Source organism: Apodemus sylvaticus, chromosome 8 (genome assembly GCF_947179515.1).
Source record: "Apodemus sylvaticus chromosome 8, mApoSyl1.1, whole genome shotgun sequence".
NCBI lineage: Eukaryota > Metazoa > Chordata > Mammalia > Rodentia > Muridae > Apodemus > Apodemus sylvaticus.
In genome coordinates this window covers 71,591,517-71,607,584 of record NC_067479.1, presented here as the reverse complement: position 1 = coordinate 71,607,584, position 16,068 = coordinate 71,591,517, and the positions used below count along the sequence as shown (strand labels likewise).

General features: G+C 42.4%; 3 protein-coding genes across 4 annotated transcripts in view; all 3 read left to right on the top strand.

The window, feature by feature from the left end:
• Window positions 1–16,068, top strand: part of LOC127691501 (mast cell protease 4-like) — a 135,761-nt gene that overhangs the window by 98,298 nt on the left and 21,395 nt on the right. The window contains exon 6 of one of the 2 annotated variants that reach the window (XM_052191389.1): window positions 9,945–10,162. The exons of the other annotated variant lie outside the window; for it this stretch is intronic. The gene's annotated coding sequence lies outside the window, so the exon portion shown is untranslated. Of the gene's footprint in view, window positions 1–9,944; window positions 10,163–16,068 lie in introns of those variants that run through there. 2 annotated transcript variants of the gene reach the window in all.
• LOC127691498 (mast cell protease 4-like) overlaps window positions 1–16,068 on the top strand; it is a 96,706-nt gene that overhangs the window by 59,243 nt on the left and 21,395 nt on the right. The gene's annotated exons all lie outside the window — the stretch shown is intronic.
• Window positions 7,573–10,162, top strand: LOC127691502 (mast cell protease 4-like). Its single transcript, XM_052191391.1, has 5 exons — window positions 7,573–7,670; window positions 8,164–8,308; window positions 8,816–8,951; window positions 9,135–9,389; window positions 9,783–10,162. The coding sequence occupies exons 1-5, from the start codon at window positions 7,616–7,618 to the stop codon at window positions 9,924–9,926; spliced, it is 735 nt and encodes a 244-aa protein (XP_052047351.1). The 5' UTR covers window positions 7,573–7,615; the 3' UTR covers window positions 9,927–10,162.

The window sequence follows — 16,068 nt, the reverse complement described above, 5'->3', positions numbered from 1 at the left end:
CTTTCCAATTTGTATCCCTTTGACTTCCTTCTGTTGTCTAATTGCTCTAGCTAGGACTTCAAGAACTATATTGAAAAGATATGGAGAGAGGGGGCAGCCTTGTCTAGTCCCTGATTTTAGTGGGATTGCTTCAAGTTTCTCTCCATTTAGTTTGATGTTGCCTACCGGTTTGCTGTATATTGCTTTTAGTATGTTTAGATATGGGCCTTGAATTCCTGTCCTTTCCAAGACTTTTAGCATGAAAGGATGCTGAATTTTGTCAAATGCTTTTTCAGCACCTAATGAAATGATCATGTGGTTTTTTTTCTTTGAGTTTGTTTATGTAGTGGATAGCATTTATGGATTTCCGTATATTGAACCATCCCTGCATCCCTGGGATGAAGCCTACTTGATCATGGTGGATGATAGTTTTGATGTGTTCTTGGATTCAGTGGGCAAGAATTTTATTTAGTATTTTTGCATCGATATTCATAAGGGAAATTGGCCTGTAATTCTCTTTCTTAGTTGGATCTTTGTGTGGTTTTGGTATCAGTGTAATAGTGGCTTCAAAGAAGGAGTTGGGTAGTGTTCCTTATGTTTCTATTTGGTGGAAAAGTTTGAAGAGTATTGGTGTTAAGTCTTCTTTGACGGTCTGACAGAATTCTGCACTGAAACCATCTGGTCCTCTGCTTTTTTTGGTTGGAAGCCTATCTATGACCCCTGCTATTTCTTTAGGGGTTATGGGTCTGTTTAGATGGTCTATTTGATCCTGGTTTAATTTTGGTAATTAGTATCTGTCTAAGAAAATGTCCATTTCCTCTAGATTCTCTAGTTGTGTTGAGTACAGGTTTTTGTAGTAGGATCTGATGATTTTTTAATTTCCTCAGTTTCTGTTGTAATATCTCCCTTTTCATTTCTAATTTTGTTAATTTGGATACTTTCTCTGTGCTCTTTGGTTAGTCTGGCTAAGAGTTTATCTATCTTGTTGATTTTTTCAAAGAACCAGCTTTTGGTCTTGTTGATTCTTCGTATGGTTCTCTTGGTTTCTACTTGATTGATTTCGGCCCTGAGTTTGATGATTTCCTGTCTTCTCCTCCTCCTGGGTGAATTAGCTTCTTCTTGTTCCAGGGCTTTCAGTTGTTCCGTTAATCTTCTAGAGTAAGCTCTCTTGAATTTCTTTTTGGAGGCACTCAAAGCTATGAGTTTTCCTCTTAGCACTGCTTTCATTGTGTCCCATAGATTTGTGTATGTTGTGCCTTCATTTTCATTAAATTCTAAGAAATCTTTGATTTCTTTCTTTATTTCTTCCTTGACCAAGGTATCATTGAGTATTGCTCAGTTTCCATGTGTATGTGGGCTTTCTGTTGTTTTTATTGTTACTAAAGACCACTTTTACTCAATAGTGATCTGATAGGAGGCATGGGATTATTTCAATCTTCTTATATTTGTTGAGGTCTGTCTTGTGACCAACTATATGATCTATTTTGGAGAAGGTACCATGAGGTGCTGAGAAAAAGGTATATTCTTTTGTTTTGGGATAAAAAGTTCTATATATATCTGTTATCTCCAATTGGTTCAAAACTTCAATTAGTTTCATTGTCTCCCTGTTTAGTTTCTGTTTTCCTGATCGGTCCATTGGTGAAAGTGGAGTGTTGAAGTCACCCACAATTATTGTGTTAGGTGCAATGTGTACTTTGAGCTTTAGTAAAGTTTCTTTTATGAATGAGAGCGCCCTTGTATTTGGGGCATAGATGTTCAGGATTGAGAGTTCTTCTTGTTGGATTTTTCCTTTGACCAGCAAGTAGTGACCTTCCATGTCTCTTTTGATGACTTTAGGTTGAAAGTCAATTTTATCTGAAATTAGAATGGCAACGCTGGCTTGTTTCCTGGGACCATTTGCTTGTAGAATTGTCTTCCAGCCTTTTACTCTAAGGTAGTTTTTGTCTTTGACATTGAGATGTGTTTCCTGTATGCAGCAAAATGTAGGGTCCTGTTTACGTAACCAGTCTGTTAGTCTATGTCTTTTTATTGGGGAATTGAGTCCATTGATGTTAAGAGATATCAAGGACAGCTTGCCCCGGTGGCACGGAGCTTAGGTTCCAGTCCTGAGGCCTCTGGCTGGAGCCCTCAGATCTCTCCGCTTCTGGATCCAGATCAGCCTGGGCGGCAATGCCACATCTCCAGGTCCTGCAAGAGGCAAGAGGGGCTTCCGGGCAGCCAGCGGGGAGAAGTCAGTGTGCTCTGGTGAATCCAGCGGGCCCCAACAGGAGCCTTCAGGTGCCTGCTTTGGGATCTGAACACCCTGGGACACAGCACTCGGTCTCCAGGAAGTGCGGGAGACCTGGTGTACACCCAGAGGCAGTCTGAGAGCGCACAGCTTGCTCTGGTGGCATGGAGCTTAGGTTCCAGACCTGAGGCCTCTGGAGGGAGCCCTGAGATCTCTCTGCTTCTGGATCCAGATCAGCCTGGGTGGCAACTCCACATCTCCAGGTCCTGCAAGAGACAAGAGGGGCTTCCGGGCGGCCAGCGGGGAGAAGTCAGTGTGCCCTGGTGAATCCAGCAGGCCCCAGCAGGATCTGAACAGCCTGGGCAACAGCACCCTGTCTCCAGGCAGTGCAGGAGGTAAGCTGTGCACCAGAGGCCAGCTGGGAAGGGGAAGCTTGCACTGGTGAGTCCAGCATTGATAAGACCAACTAACACCAGTGAGAACTAGATGGCAAAAGGCAAACGCAAGAATGTCACTAACAGAAATCAAGGCAATATGGCAACATCTGAACCCAATTCTCCTTTACCAGCATGTCCTGGATACCCCATCACACCAGTAAAACAAGATTTGGATTTAAAATCACTGGTCATGATGCTGGTACAGGAACACATGAAGGACATACTTAAAGAAATTCAGGAGAAAATGGATCAAAAGTTAGAAGCCCTTGCAAGGGAAACACAAAAATCATTGAAAGAAATCCAGGAGAATACAAAAGCCAATAATGAGGAAGTGCAAAAAACACTTAAAGAAATACAGGAGAACTTTGGTCAACAGGCTGAGGTCATGAAAGAGGAAACACAAAAATCTCTTAAAGAATTACAGGAAAGCACAAACAAGCAAGTGAAGGAGCTAAGCAAAACCATCCAGGATCTAAAATCAGAAGTAGGAACAACTAAGAAAACTCAAAGGGAGACAACTTTGGAGATAGAAAGCCTTGGGAAGAAATCAGGGGACATAGATGCAAATATCAACAACAGAATACAAGGGATAGAAGAAAGAATCTCAGATGCTGAAGATACCATAGAAACCATGGACTCAACAGTTAAAGAAAATGCAAAATGCAAAAAGCTTGTAACCCAAAATATCCAGGAAATCCAGGACACAATGAGAAGACCAAACCTAAGGATTATAGGTATAGATGAGAGTGAAGATTTACAACTTAAAGGGCCAGCAAATATCTTCACTAAAATTATGGAAGAAAACTTCCCTAACCTAAAGAGAGAGATGCCCATGAATATACAAGAAGCCTACAGAACTCCAAACAGACTGGACCAGAACAGAAATACTTCCTGTCACATAATAATCAAAACACCAAATGTACTAAGCAAAGAAAGAATATTAAAGGTAGTAAGAGAAAAGGGCCAAGTAACATATAAAGGAAGACCTATCAGAATCACAGCAGACTTTTCACCTGAGACTATGAAGACTAGAAGATCCTGGGCAGATCTCATGCAGACTCTAAGAGAACACAAATGCCAGCCAAAACTACTATATCCAGCAAAACTCTCAATAACCATAGATGGAGAAACTAAGATATTCCATGACAAAACCAAGTTTACCCAATATCTATCCACAAACCCAGCCCTACAAAGGATAATAGGAGGAAAACACCAATACAAGGAGGGAAACTTCACCCTGGAAAAAGCAAGATAGTAACCTTTCATCAAACCCAAAGGAAGTTAACCAATCAAATTTAAAAAATAACGTCAAAAATGACAGGAAGTCACAATCACTATTCCTTAATATCTCTTAACATCAATGGACTCAATGCCCCCAATAAAAAGACATAGACTAACCGAATGGATACGTAAACAGGACCCTACATTTTGCTGCTTACAGGAAACACATCTCAGGGTCAAAGACAAACACTACCTTAGAGTAAAAGGCTGGAAGACAATTTTACAAGCAAATGATCTCAGGAAGCAAGCTGGAGTAGCCATTTTAATATCAGATAAAATTGACTTTCAACCCAAAGTCATCAAAAGAGACTCTGAGGGACATTTCATGCTGGTCAAAGGAAAAATACAACAAGAAGAACTCTCAATCCTGAACATCTATGCTCCAAATGCAAGGGCACCCTCTTTCGTAAAAGAAACTTTATTAAAGCTCAAAGCACACATTGCACCTAACACAATAATTGTGGGTGACTTCAACACTGCACTTTCCTCAATGGACCGATCAGGAAAACAGAAACTAAACAGGGACACAATGAAACTAATTAAAGCTTTGGACCAATTAGATTTAACAGATATATATATATAGAACATTCTATCCTAAAGCAAAAGAATATACCTTTTTCTCAGCACCTCATGGTACCTTCTCCAAAATCGACCATATAATTGGTCACAAGACAGACCTCAACAAATATAAGAAGATCGAACTAATCCCATGCCTCCTATCAGATCACTATGGAGTAAAAGTGGTCTTCAATAGCAACAAAAACAACAGAAAACCCACATACACGTGGAAACTGAACAATATTCTACTCAATGATACCTTGGTCAAGGAAGAAATGAAGAAAGAAATTAAAGACTTTTTAGAACACAATGAAAATGAAGACACAACATACACAAATCTATGGGACACAATGAAAGCAGTGCTAAGAGGAAAACTCATAGCCCTGAGTGCTTCCAAAAAGAAAATGGAGAGAGCATACACTACCAGCTTAATGACACATCTGAAAGCCCTGGAACAAAAAGAAGCTATTTCACCCAGGAGGAGTAGAAGGCAGGAAATCATCAAACTCAGGGCCGAAATCAATCAAGTAGAAACAAAGAGAACCATACAAAGAATCAACAAACCAGGAACTGGTTCTTTGAGAAAATCAACAACATAGATAAACCCTTAGCCAGACTAACCAAAGGGCACAGAGACAGTCTCCAGATTAAGAAACTTAGAAATGAAAAGGGAGATATAACAACAGAAACTGAGGAAATTCAAAAAATCATTAGATCCTACTACAAAAGCCTATACTCAACACAACTGGAGAATGTGGAGGAAATGGACAGTTTCCTAGACAGATATCCGACACCAAAACTAAATCAGGATCAAATAGATCAACTAAACAGTCCCATAACACCTGAAGAAATTAAAAGGGCCATTTGTCAATTCTTGATCTTAGAGCATAAGCTATTGGTGTTCTGTTCAGGAACTTTTCCCCTGTGCCCATGTCCTCAAGGGTTTTCCCCAGTTTCCTTTCTATTAGTTTCAGTGTGTCTGGTTTTATGTGGAGGTCCTTGATCCACTTGGAGTTGAGCTTAGTACAAGGAGATAAGAATGGATCAGTTCACAATCTTCTGCATGCTGACCTCCAGTTGAACCAGCACCATTTGTTGAAAAGGCTATCTTTTTTCCACTGGATGTTTTCTGCTCCTTTGTCAAAGATCAAGTGACCAGAGGTGTGTGGATTCATTTCTGGGTCTTCAATTCTATTCCATTGGTCCACTTGTCTGTCACTGTGCCAATACCATGCAGTTTTTAACACTATTGCTCTGTAGTATTGCTTGAGGTCTGGGATATTGATTCCCCCAGAAGTGCTTTTACTATTGAGAATAGTTTTAGCTATCCTGGGTTTTTTGTTATTCCAGATGAATTTGAGAATTGCTTTTTCTAACTCTAAGAAGAACTGAGTTTGGATTTTGATGGGAATTGCGTTGAATCTGTATATTGCTTTTGGCAAGATGGCCATTTTAACTATATTAATCCTGCCAATCCAAGAGCATGGCAGATTTTTCCACTTTCTGAGGTCCGCTTCGATTTCCTTCTTCAGAGACCTAAAGTTCTTCTCATACAGATCTTTTATATGTTTGGTTAGAGTCACATCAAGATACTTTATATTCTTTGCAGCTATTGTGAAGGGTGTCATTTATGGTATTTTCAAAGTATTATCAGGTCAGGTCTAATGCACAGTAATAAAAACATTAATGTATGTTTTTTTTTCTAATTCATATCTCTCTGCTCAGACAGCCCCTTATACCTCTGAGGAAGCAAAGGAAGGAAATACAGAAGGATAGAGTTGGCACCAGACCTCTCCTCAAGGGCACCCAGTCTCTACAAAGCAGAGAGGTCTGCATTATCTGGTCCAAGCCTGGGAACTAGCTGAGGCATCCTGGGACAGTCAATACTTCTTTTTACTAGACCTAGAATTTTTCTGCAAAGCTCCATGATTCTAGATCAAGTGCCATTATGTGGCTCTTTGAGATACACAGTATTTGATTCTGAACAAGTGCTTCTTTGAGTTCCTACATTACTCTAGCTGCACGATATCTTTTTCTCTGAAATTCATCACAATAGTTTTTATCTGCAAAAGAAGTTTTCATTCTTATTTTGAACCAAAAATAATGTCCAAATGGCTCATTTTCACTGACCATGTTCTTGAGTACTGAGACCCAAGGATCCAGCCTCTCTCTGTACACTAAGACTTGTTGGTTACCCGAAGCCTTGCCTTGCATTGCAGATTCCCAGGACCTTTTATTCTGTGATATCCTGAAAGTCCATTGGGTTCTCCGTAATGGTATTACCATGTCAACAAAGAGACTGTTAGTATGAGCAAATCATGGCATTCACTTACAGCAGCAGCTGTTCTCTACCTGTGGGTTAGAAATGTCAAATATTAAATATCCTGCACATTACATATTTTACATTAAAATTTATAAAACTGTAGCAAAATTATACTTATGAAGTGTCAATGAAATAATTTTGTGGCTGGGATCACCACAATATGAGGAACCTTTTCAAAGAATCACACCATTAGTAAGGTGGAGAAGTATTGATTAATTAAGGTCTTGGTCACGCCCTACATGCTGTGTATTCCACACTCTCCCCACACCTTCCTCCCTCAGCCACATCCTATCATCTCCTTTTTACTTGAATAAAGATGAGATGCCCTTACACTGGTCAACAAAAGCAATGGCCTCAGGCTGAACCAGTCCAACACCAGTTTTTGTGAATAAAATGAACTCCCTCTCCCCCATATGTTCACACACTACAGATGCCAGCTTTTGTGCAACAGCGACAGAGGTGAGACTTTACACATATGCAGCATGGGTCTCAAAGCTGACAATAACACCTGGATGCTTACAAGAACAGTTCCAGGATTCCTCATCAAGGTCTCCCTCCCTTTGTGTTCCTGAGCTTCCTCCTGGGAGTCACTTTGAAGGGTGCAGTTACCCCTCATCATGGGATACAGGAGTCTCAGAATCAGGCCACAGAGTCAACACTCCCCGAGAGCAGAATCATGAGAATTTCTGATAAGGAAACCACACCAGACCTGTGGTTCCCAGCTCTACCTTTCTCTCACGCTGGAGCTATAAAAGCAGGAACCAGAACAGGAACACACCAGAAGCTCACCCAGGCCATACCACTGGCAAAATGCAGGCCCTACTGTTCCTCGTTGCACTTCTCTTGCCTTTTGGAGCTGGAGCTGGTGAGTTTGTCTTCATCTCCCTAACCTCTGAGATTTCAGAAACCGCCCTTAATCTGTTAGCTTTGGTAACAGAGACCCTAACATGAGGCAGGATCCTAAACTAACATAGTCCAGGGGAAATCTGTAGGTCAAGGAAGAATGAAAAACTAATTCCTCTTTAGAAAGTTTTGTCAAGTTATTCTCTGCTCTGATAGGCAGCTCTTCTCTGGCCTTCCCTTAGTGTTGATAAAGACAGAATATGACTGTGGATAAATGTCTAATGAATTGGAAAGTCAGAAACATGAATGGGTATTGTGTTCTGAATGAAGGATGATGGTAGACAGGGAGGACTGGTGAGAAAAATAGACCAAAGGGCATGTGGAGGGACCTGAGCCCCATGGGAGGTGGGGTCGGCTTGGAACAGCCACTCAGCTTTACCCCATCTTCCCTTGCTAGTGTTGTGTTGGGGTGTTGCACAAGTGTGTGACTAGGGACTGGGGGTTCTTTGTTCCAGAGGAGATTATTGGTGGTGTTGAGGCTAAACCACACTCCCGCCCTTACATGGTGTATCTGACTACCTTCGATGACAAAAATTTCACCTGTGGTGGGTTTCTAATCAACCCCCAATTCGTGATGACTGCTGCACACTGTAGAGGAAGGTAAGAGGCTTCTCTTCTTCTGAGGAAATGCAGGAGCCAGAGTCACAGAGCAGCAGAGGCCTGAGGAAGTTTCAACATGCGCTCTTCTTACACAGAGAGGACAAAGGGAGCACAAGGCCAGTCCCTGGACCACCTCATGTGTGGTCTCAATATTAAGAGGTCAGAGCTTTAAGCACGGCTCTAGTCAGGATGAAAACTACAGCTCTTGTCTTGTCCTGGAGTCACCAGAGCTCAGACATGTGCTGGTGTGTAATTCAATATAGAGTGTCTATTTGCCATGTGCAAGGCTTGGGCTCAATCCACATACTGGGTGTGGAGTATGGGGAGAGTTCTCAGTCCTGTGTTTCCCTGAGCCATGTCCTCTGGGAAGGCTGCAGTTCTGGGAACTCCATCTGTGGTCTCTTTCACTCTGTACTGGGCAGAATGCAGACCCTGGTGCCCTCCTCCTGGGAAGGAGTCCTCCCCCCAAGACCAGCCCTTTCTACTGCTTCTTTTATTTTTCAACAGAGAAATCACTGTCACCCTTGGAGCTCACAATGTGAAGAACAGAGAATCCACACAGCAGAAAATAAAAGTAGAAAAACAAATCACTCACCCAAAGTTGGATTCCTCTTCCAAACTCAATGACATCATGTTACTGAAGGTGAAGTTATTTTTCTTGCCCACTTAAGTCTCCAATCCTTAACGCTCCTCCTGATTCAGGACTTCAAAATCTTTCCTGTTCAAATCATTTCTTCAGAACCCACTCCTGAATTTCAAGGGAGATTGGCCCCTTGTCCAAGCATCTTTCTCTTGTTTGACATCTCTTCATTCCTTTCCCCAACAGCTTCAAAAGAAAGCACAGTTGACTCGTGCTGTGGATGTAATTCCCCTGCCTAGTCCCTCTGACTTTATCAAGCCTGGGAAGATATGCTTGGCAGCTGGATGGGGGAGCACTGGAGTGAATGAAGCTCTGTCAGATACCCTGAGAGAGGTTGAACTGAGGATCATGGATAAAAAGGCCTGTAAATACTATCGGCATTATGACAACAGTATCCACGTCTGTGTGGGCAGTCCCACAACATTAAAATCAGTATACAAGGTGAGTACACACCTGCTGTTCCTCCCCTCATTAGGCCACAGCATCAGAAGAGGAAGTGTGTCCAACAGGTCTCCACAGCAGTGACTAATGCCTGTGTTCCTAGGCTTCTAGTCCTGACACTCTGGGAAGTGAAATTCTCCCTCTCTGTCTCATCTCCCTGTGCCTAACCCCTTTCTGTAACCTTCCCATGAGGCTTCAGGAGAGAAAGGAAGCGAGTAAAGGGAGAAATGTTAGCATTGGGCCAGGCCAGAGGTGGAGAAGTCATGCATTAAATCCCTAATTTATGAATAATACTGAGCCAGAACTTACTTCAATCTGGGAGTAGCTTTGATGGTGGGTTTCATGTTGGGGGAAAGCAATCTTTGCTCATAGTCTGATTTTCCTCACCTACAGGGAGACTCTGGGGGACCATTAGTGTGTGATGGTGTGGCCCATGGCATTGTATCTAAAGGGGCTAAAGATGCAAAGCCCCCTGCAGTCTTCACCCGAATCTCCTCATACATGCGCTGGATTAATACTGTCTTAAAGGGCAAGTAGCTGAAAAGTTTTACCTACCTGACTCAGACTCTCCAAGTCTGAGCTCATCTGGTGCCTCTTGAGTTCAATACAACCTGTCCCCAGCCTGTCCCCAGCCTGTCCTCTGCCTGTCCCCAGCCTGTCCCCAGTCTGTCCTCAGCCTTCCCCAGCCTATCTGCAAGACAATCTAAAAAATACAGAAGTCTGTGATGATGGATTGTTCTCTGTAATGCACCTCAATAAAGACATTTATTGTACCTGTGTGACCCCAGGCTGTTTTCAAAACACACAGCTCCTCAAAAGCCCAATGAAGAACTGATGTGAGCTGCTCTCTTGCCATGTTAACAATCTGGACTCCTGACTTCCTGGCACAGGTGTGACACTGTGGATGACTGATATTATCTAACATGCATGGTGGGTACAGTAAGGTTTCATATGCAGAGTAGTGAACACTTTTCTATTCTTCCCTCCCCTGTCCTGTCTTCTCATTTTCTCCCTCCTTGTCTCTCAGCTCTTCTCCCCACAACCCCATGCCACAGCCACTGTGTGTTTCCACACATCATAGGAAATTCCATGTCTAGGTCAGACATGGCTGTTGATAGCTTGTGTCCTCAACACTCACGCTGCCATCTTCATCATCCTCTCAGTGCTGCACCTGCACAGAGGAGAGCCTGCCCTCGGAAGTCCTTGGACCATGACTGTGGCTGTAGCAGTCACCACAGGAGAGCATCAGCACTTTCTGGAGTGAAACACAGGGCAGATCTAGGCATCACTGGGAAGAGGCCCTCCAGTACTTAGCATGAAGCAGTACTTCCCATGGTGGGTCTAGACCTGCTTCTTTGCCACCCAAATGTAACAGCCCTTCAGAAGAATGTCAGGGTTAGGTGAGCTTCTAAGTGGTCTGCTCTCCTCTTACAAGCCAAAGTCCCATTGTCTTTAGTCAAGGGCAAGGACACATTATCTGCAGGGTACAGTGGATTCTGAAGTGGAAGAGACCACACACAAGGCCTGCTATGCCCCAAGGAGACCTGAAATGATGAGTGTGGCCCTCTGACTACTGTACAATGAAGATTGCTGCTATGACCAGCCCAAGACCAGGTCCTCAGCGCCTCAGCCCTCCTCTCAGTCTGCAAGATTCATGTGTGGTTTTCCGAGTTCAGCACTGTTCAGCACAGATGTAAAGATAGCTATCAAATACAAGACTGACTATAAGTTATGTTCTAACACGATGGGGGGGGGTTAGGGAGCACCTATGGGATTAAACAACCTAAAAGGATCTTTAAACAATAGAGAATCCATGTTGGTGTATAGTTAAGTGGGCATGACCATCCTTTATTTTTTCCTAGCTTTTGTTTATAGTTATGTAACTAAATTATATGGCTTTTCTCATTTTGCCTTGGATTGGTTTGATTTGGGAATAGTCTCCCTGTGTAGTTCAGGCTGACTACCAACTCATAATCCTTTGCCTCAGCCTCCCTACTGTCAGGACCCAAGCATGGTCCACAACGCTGGGCTTACACAAAGGTCTCGAAATATGAAACACAAAGCAGAGACATAGTTGTGTCTTTTCTTAGCAGATGCAAACACACACTGACCTGTAGCTGAGGGCACACTGCCTCATTACTCCACAGTCTAAGGAGGAAATGGACTTGGGACAGTCTTCCTCCCTGAAGCTGGGCAACTGGAGGTGAGGAGAGAGTGATTGCCCCACCCTGCAGCCTGGCCCACAGTCATAGGGGAGTGGGCAGATGCATGGTGGATTGTGCACAGGAGGAGCAGGCCTAGTGCATTATGGGAACAAGAACAGCTCTGATCCCACAAGGTCACCAAAGGAAACTTGCAGATAAGAAGGTTTTTCCTTGGTGTGTGCAGTTGCAGAGTTGGGCAGCCTAGGTTAATGAAGCTCTCAGTGCACTGTTAGCAGCAGATACACTCTGAGGGTGTCCACAGGGGAGATCAGCTCAGTCAACAGCAGCTGAAGAAAGTGTCCCAAGGACAGCAGGTGCTCACCCAAGCTTTGCAAGCAAACCATCCCAGAAGTCAGAGAACATGGGTAAGGCTTTAGACCACAGCAATTGCAACTGAGAGGAATGCACAGGTCTAAGTGCTGAACAATGACTAAAGGAGATTTACATTCAGAAAACAAAAAAGCTTACAATGAGGAGAATCCAGTCTCTGGTGAGCCAGGGTTATTACTATCCTGCTGCAGGTCTTACCAACTGACCCCATCTGTTTTCCTGCCATTCAAAGGAATGTTTATATCAATTATTTTGTAAATAACATTTTTTAGTAGATCTAGAAAAATTTTTAGGAAAATAGGAATATGACTTTGTATCAAAATTTTTCTCAAATGATACTGTTGGTATGTGAGGAGTCCTGATGTCAAACTCTTATGTTAGATTCCTTTCATCGAATGTTTAACTTGACCAATAAAGATTGAATGTAATTATGATATATACAACATGATTTCTTTGATGCATTTGTACAGGAAGAATGACTAAATTAAGCCAATTAATATTTTAATTATCTTAGATACCATCCACATCTAATATCGTTCAGTGAGTTTTAGTCATAAAATACAGTGCTATTAAATGGGATATGGTAGCACACTTATGAAATTCCAGTACTTTGGAGGCAGAGGCGATAAGCCCAGAGATTCAAGAAGGAAGTATTCTCTCTCTCTCTCTGAGAAATAAATCCTATCTTTAATTATGCTCTTGTTTAATTATGTTTTATTTAGGAAACAGTTCACTGCATTGTTAAAACAGTATGGAAGTGTCACACAGTGAATAGTTTACCCTTTGAATCTCCTTATACATGGTCCCTGAGAAGGTGAGCACACTGCAGTAGAAGGCCACAAACCCAAGAATGTACTGCCTCAAAATTTGGCCAGAATGGAGGTGGGGTAGATCTGGGAAGAACTGGGGGAAGAGAGGGTCAATACAGATTAAACTATCAGTGATTGTATTTGTCAGATTCCTCTAGAGGATCAGAGCTGATAGAACTAATTAGGGTAGTGAGTGTACTGGCTGGTTTTGTGTCTCAACTTGACACAAGTTGGAGTTATCAGAGAGAAAGGAGCTTCCCTTAAGGAACTGCCTCCATGAGATCCAGTTTGAAGGCATTGTCTCAATTAGTGATCAAGTGGGGAGGGCCCAGTCCATTGTGGGTGTTCTGGTAGTCCTGGGTAATGTCTAAGAGTAACCCAGGTGGTACTGGTTTTGAAACATGAAGGGGTAGCAGCTGATGCTTTGCAAAGTGAGAGACCAGGAGGGGCCATTGGTGAAGGTACAGCCTCAGTGGTAGTTCAAGGCCTGGGACTGAAGGGGTCATGCCGAGAAGTTGAGCCTTAGCACCATGAAAGAGTCTATGAAAGGCTATTTGTGAAAGTCCAGTTACAACAGAAGACAGCCATGTTTTGGACATGCCCATTTCATGAGATGACCACCAAGAACAGCAGCAGCAGTGGAGTACAGGCAGCTGGAGTCTAGAAGACAAGGTGTGTGTTAAAAAGGGCAGAGCTGGAGAGGTGACCCAAGCCCTTGGAGGAGCTCAGAAGATTGTGAGTGGACCCCAGATATTGGACCATTAGAGTTTGATTGTGATTGTGTCCTGATATTTTTCCCTCTTGAAATAAGAAAGTATTTTAAGGGAACCCACAGTTAAGAGACTTTGAATTGAAAAGAGACTTTGAATTTCAAAAGAAATTGGATATTTTAAAGAGATTGAAATTTTAATATATAAAAATTTGTAAAGAAAGACTGTGAGACTTTGAATGTTATTTAGATCTTGGGGATGAAATAGAGAGTAAGGGTTGAGGATTAATAGTGCTGTGTTTGTGTGTTAAGTTGACAAGGGGTCAGTTGTACTGTCTGGTTTTGCATGTCAACTGGATACAAACTGGAGTTATCACAGAGACATGAGCTTCCCTTGAGGAAATGCCTCCATGAGATCCCGATCAAAGGCATTTTCTCAATTAATTATCAATGGGAGAGGACCTGGCCCATTGTGGGTGGACTGGAAGTCCTGAGCTCTATAAGAAAGTAAACTGAGCAAGCCAGGGGAAGCAGTCCAGTAAGCAGCACCCATCCATGGTCTCTATTAGCTCCTGGTTCCAAGTTCCTGCCCTGTATGAGTTCCTGTCCTGACTTCCTTTGGTGATGAACAGCAATGTGGAAGTATAAGCTGAATAAACCCTTTCCTTCCCAACTTGTTTCTTGGTCATGATGTTTGTGCAAGAATAGAAATCCTGCCTAAGACAGGTAGCTTACAGGCTGTGGTCTAGCTAATCCAACAATGGCTGTCTACCAACAGAAATTCCAAGAATCTAGTAGTTGTTCAGTTCACATGGCTAGATATCTTAGGTGGTCTTAAGTATATGCAAATTTCCTGAAGACACAGGGTTTAATGTCTCTGAAGGGATGTATTTGCCAGAGAGAGTGAGGGCAAGGTGGCAGAGAGAGATAAGAGATAAGGGAGGGGAGAGATTAGGAGAAAGGGGAGAGAGAGAGCTAGGGAGAGAACCAAGAGAGAGAGGGGGGAGTGATAGAGCTGAGAGAGAGGAGGGAGAGAAGGGAGAGGGGGAGAGCAGGGATCAGAGGAAGGAGAGGGAGGAGAGCAAGGAGAGGGGGGACAGAGGGGAGAGAGAAGGGAGACAGATGGGAGACAGAGGGGAGACAGAGGGGAGACAGAGGGGAGTGTGACACAAAAATAGAGAAACCCCTTCCTTCTTCCATGTTCCCTGTATGGACTGCCACCAGAAGGAGTGGTCCAGATTAAAGCTGGATCTTCCCAGGTCAACAGAAATGGATTAAAGATGAGTCTTCACATTTCAAGGAGTTTAGTTAAGAAAACAGTTCTTGGGTTTAAGTGAATCCCAGATGTAGTCAAGTTGCTAACCAGGTATAGCCAGCACAGTGATTAACTTCAAATCACCAATCATCTATCAGTGCTGCATTAAGGAAAGACATAGCAGCATTTCCCTTGGAGCCATTTAACTAAGTATTAGTCACATTTAAGTTCTCTACTATACACTACCATGGGTTCTGTCTTCTGCATCTGTTGTATGAGTCTGGTCTGTGCCTGATGGAGGCTGTCTTATGAATCTGTCTATGTCTGTATCTGTGCCAGTGTGTGTGTGTGTCTGTCCTTAACAAAGAGCTTTGCTCTGTATGTACTGAACAACACAGGAAGTATCATGCAGGGAAGGAATGGGAGACTTATAGACATCTTTAACAGAAATGTACAGGGAATTGAACCACTGACTCTACCTGACTCGGACAACAACCATCACAGTTGATCAACAAATATGCACAAATATGCTCACCATTTATGGTGGATATTCACTGAGAAGTTTCTTTTCAACCTGTGTGATTGTTGTGTTCATCAAATGGAACATATACATGGGTCTAGGTCAGGGCAAGGGAGTAACAGCTTAGATTCTGAAAGCTCATCATATAGGAAACCCAAGGTGAGTAAGCTTGGAGGTTACATTGTTCTCTGAAATGCAGGTTAACCCAGCAGTGTAAGCACACAGTAGGGCAGCAGTCTTAAGTCTTAGTGACTTGAAGGTGTATCATTAACTTGGCTGTGAAGTCTAGCAAAGCTCCCAGTCTCTTAGACGGAAACAGATTTTTATCATAATATAACAGATATGATCAAAACACGCACTGAACTTTCAAAAATTAGCCAAAGAAAAAAAGACTTAAAAATCTTACTTTAGAGTATCTGTTGTTAGATGTTTATCTTCTTTATCTAAGAAATGGGTACAGTAGAGCACATATTGTCTGTTTTTCAAAATGTCCTACATGACTTTTACATACTCCCCACTTTACATGGTAGTCAAACTGCAAAATTCATTAAGAATTCAGCTTTTCTTTTGGTAACATATCAGGGTCTTGGCCTGTTACTGACTGGGGTGTTCCTTAGACATTTAAACTTTCAAATGGTCTCAGTCATTTTACCTGTTAAATGCTACAACCTGATTCACTACAGATAACCCTACCTATTCAAGAATCTTAAGTTACTAAACCTTGCCATGAGAATATAGAAAAAGTTATTTTTTTTGTTATTCTACAAATAAAAATGTGGCTACTTTTACCTGAGCCAGTTTTTTTTTTTTGAGACGATTTTCTTTTTCTTTTTTCTTCTTGTAAAGGACAGC

Coding starts and splice junctions, on each gene's coding strand:
- LOC127691502 (XM_052191391.1), top strand. CDS start 7,616: ATGCAGGCCCTACTGTTCCTCGTTGCACTTCTCTTGCCTTTTGGAGCT. Junction 8,952..9,134: donor ATGACATCATGTTACTGAAG/GTGAAGTTATTT, acceptor TTTCCCCAACAG/CTTCAAAAGAAAGCACAGTT. Junction 9,390..9,782: donor CATTAAAATCAGTATACAAG/GTGAGTACACAC, acceptor CCTCACCTACAG/GGAGACTCTGGGGGACCATT.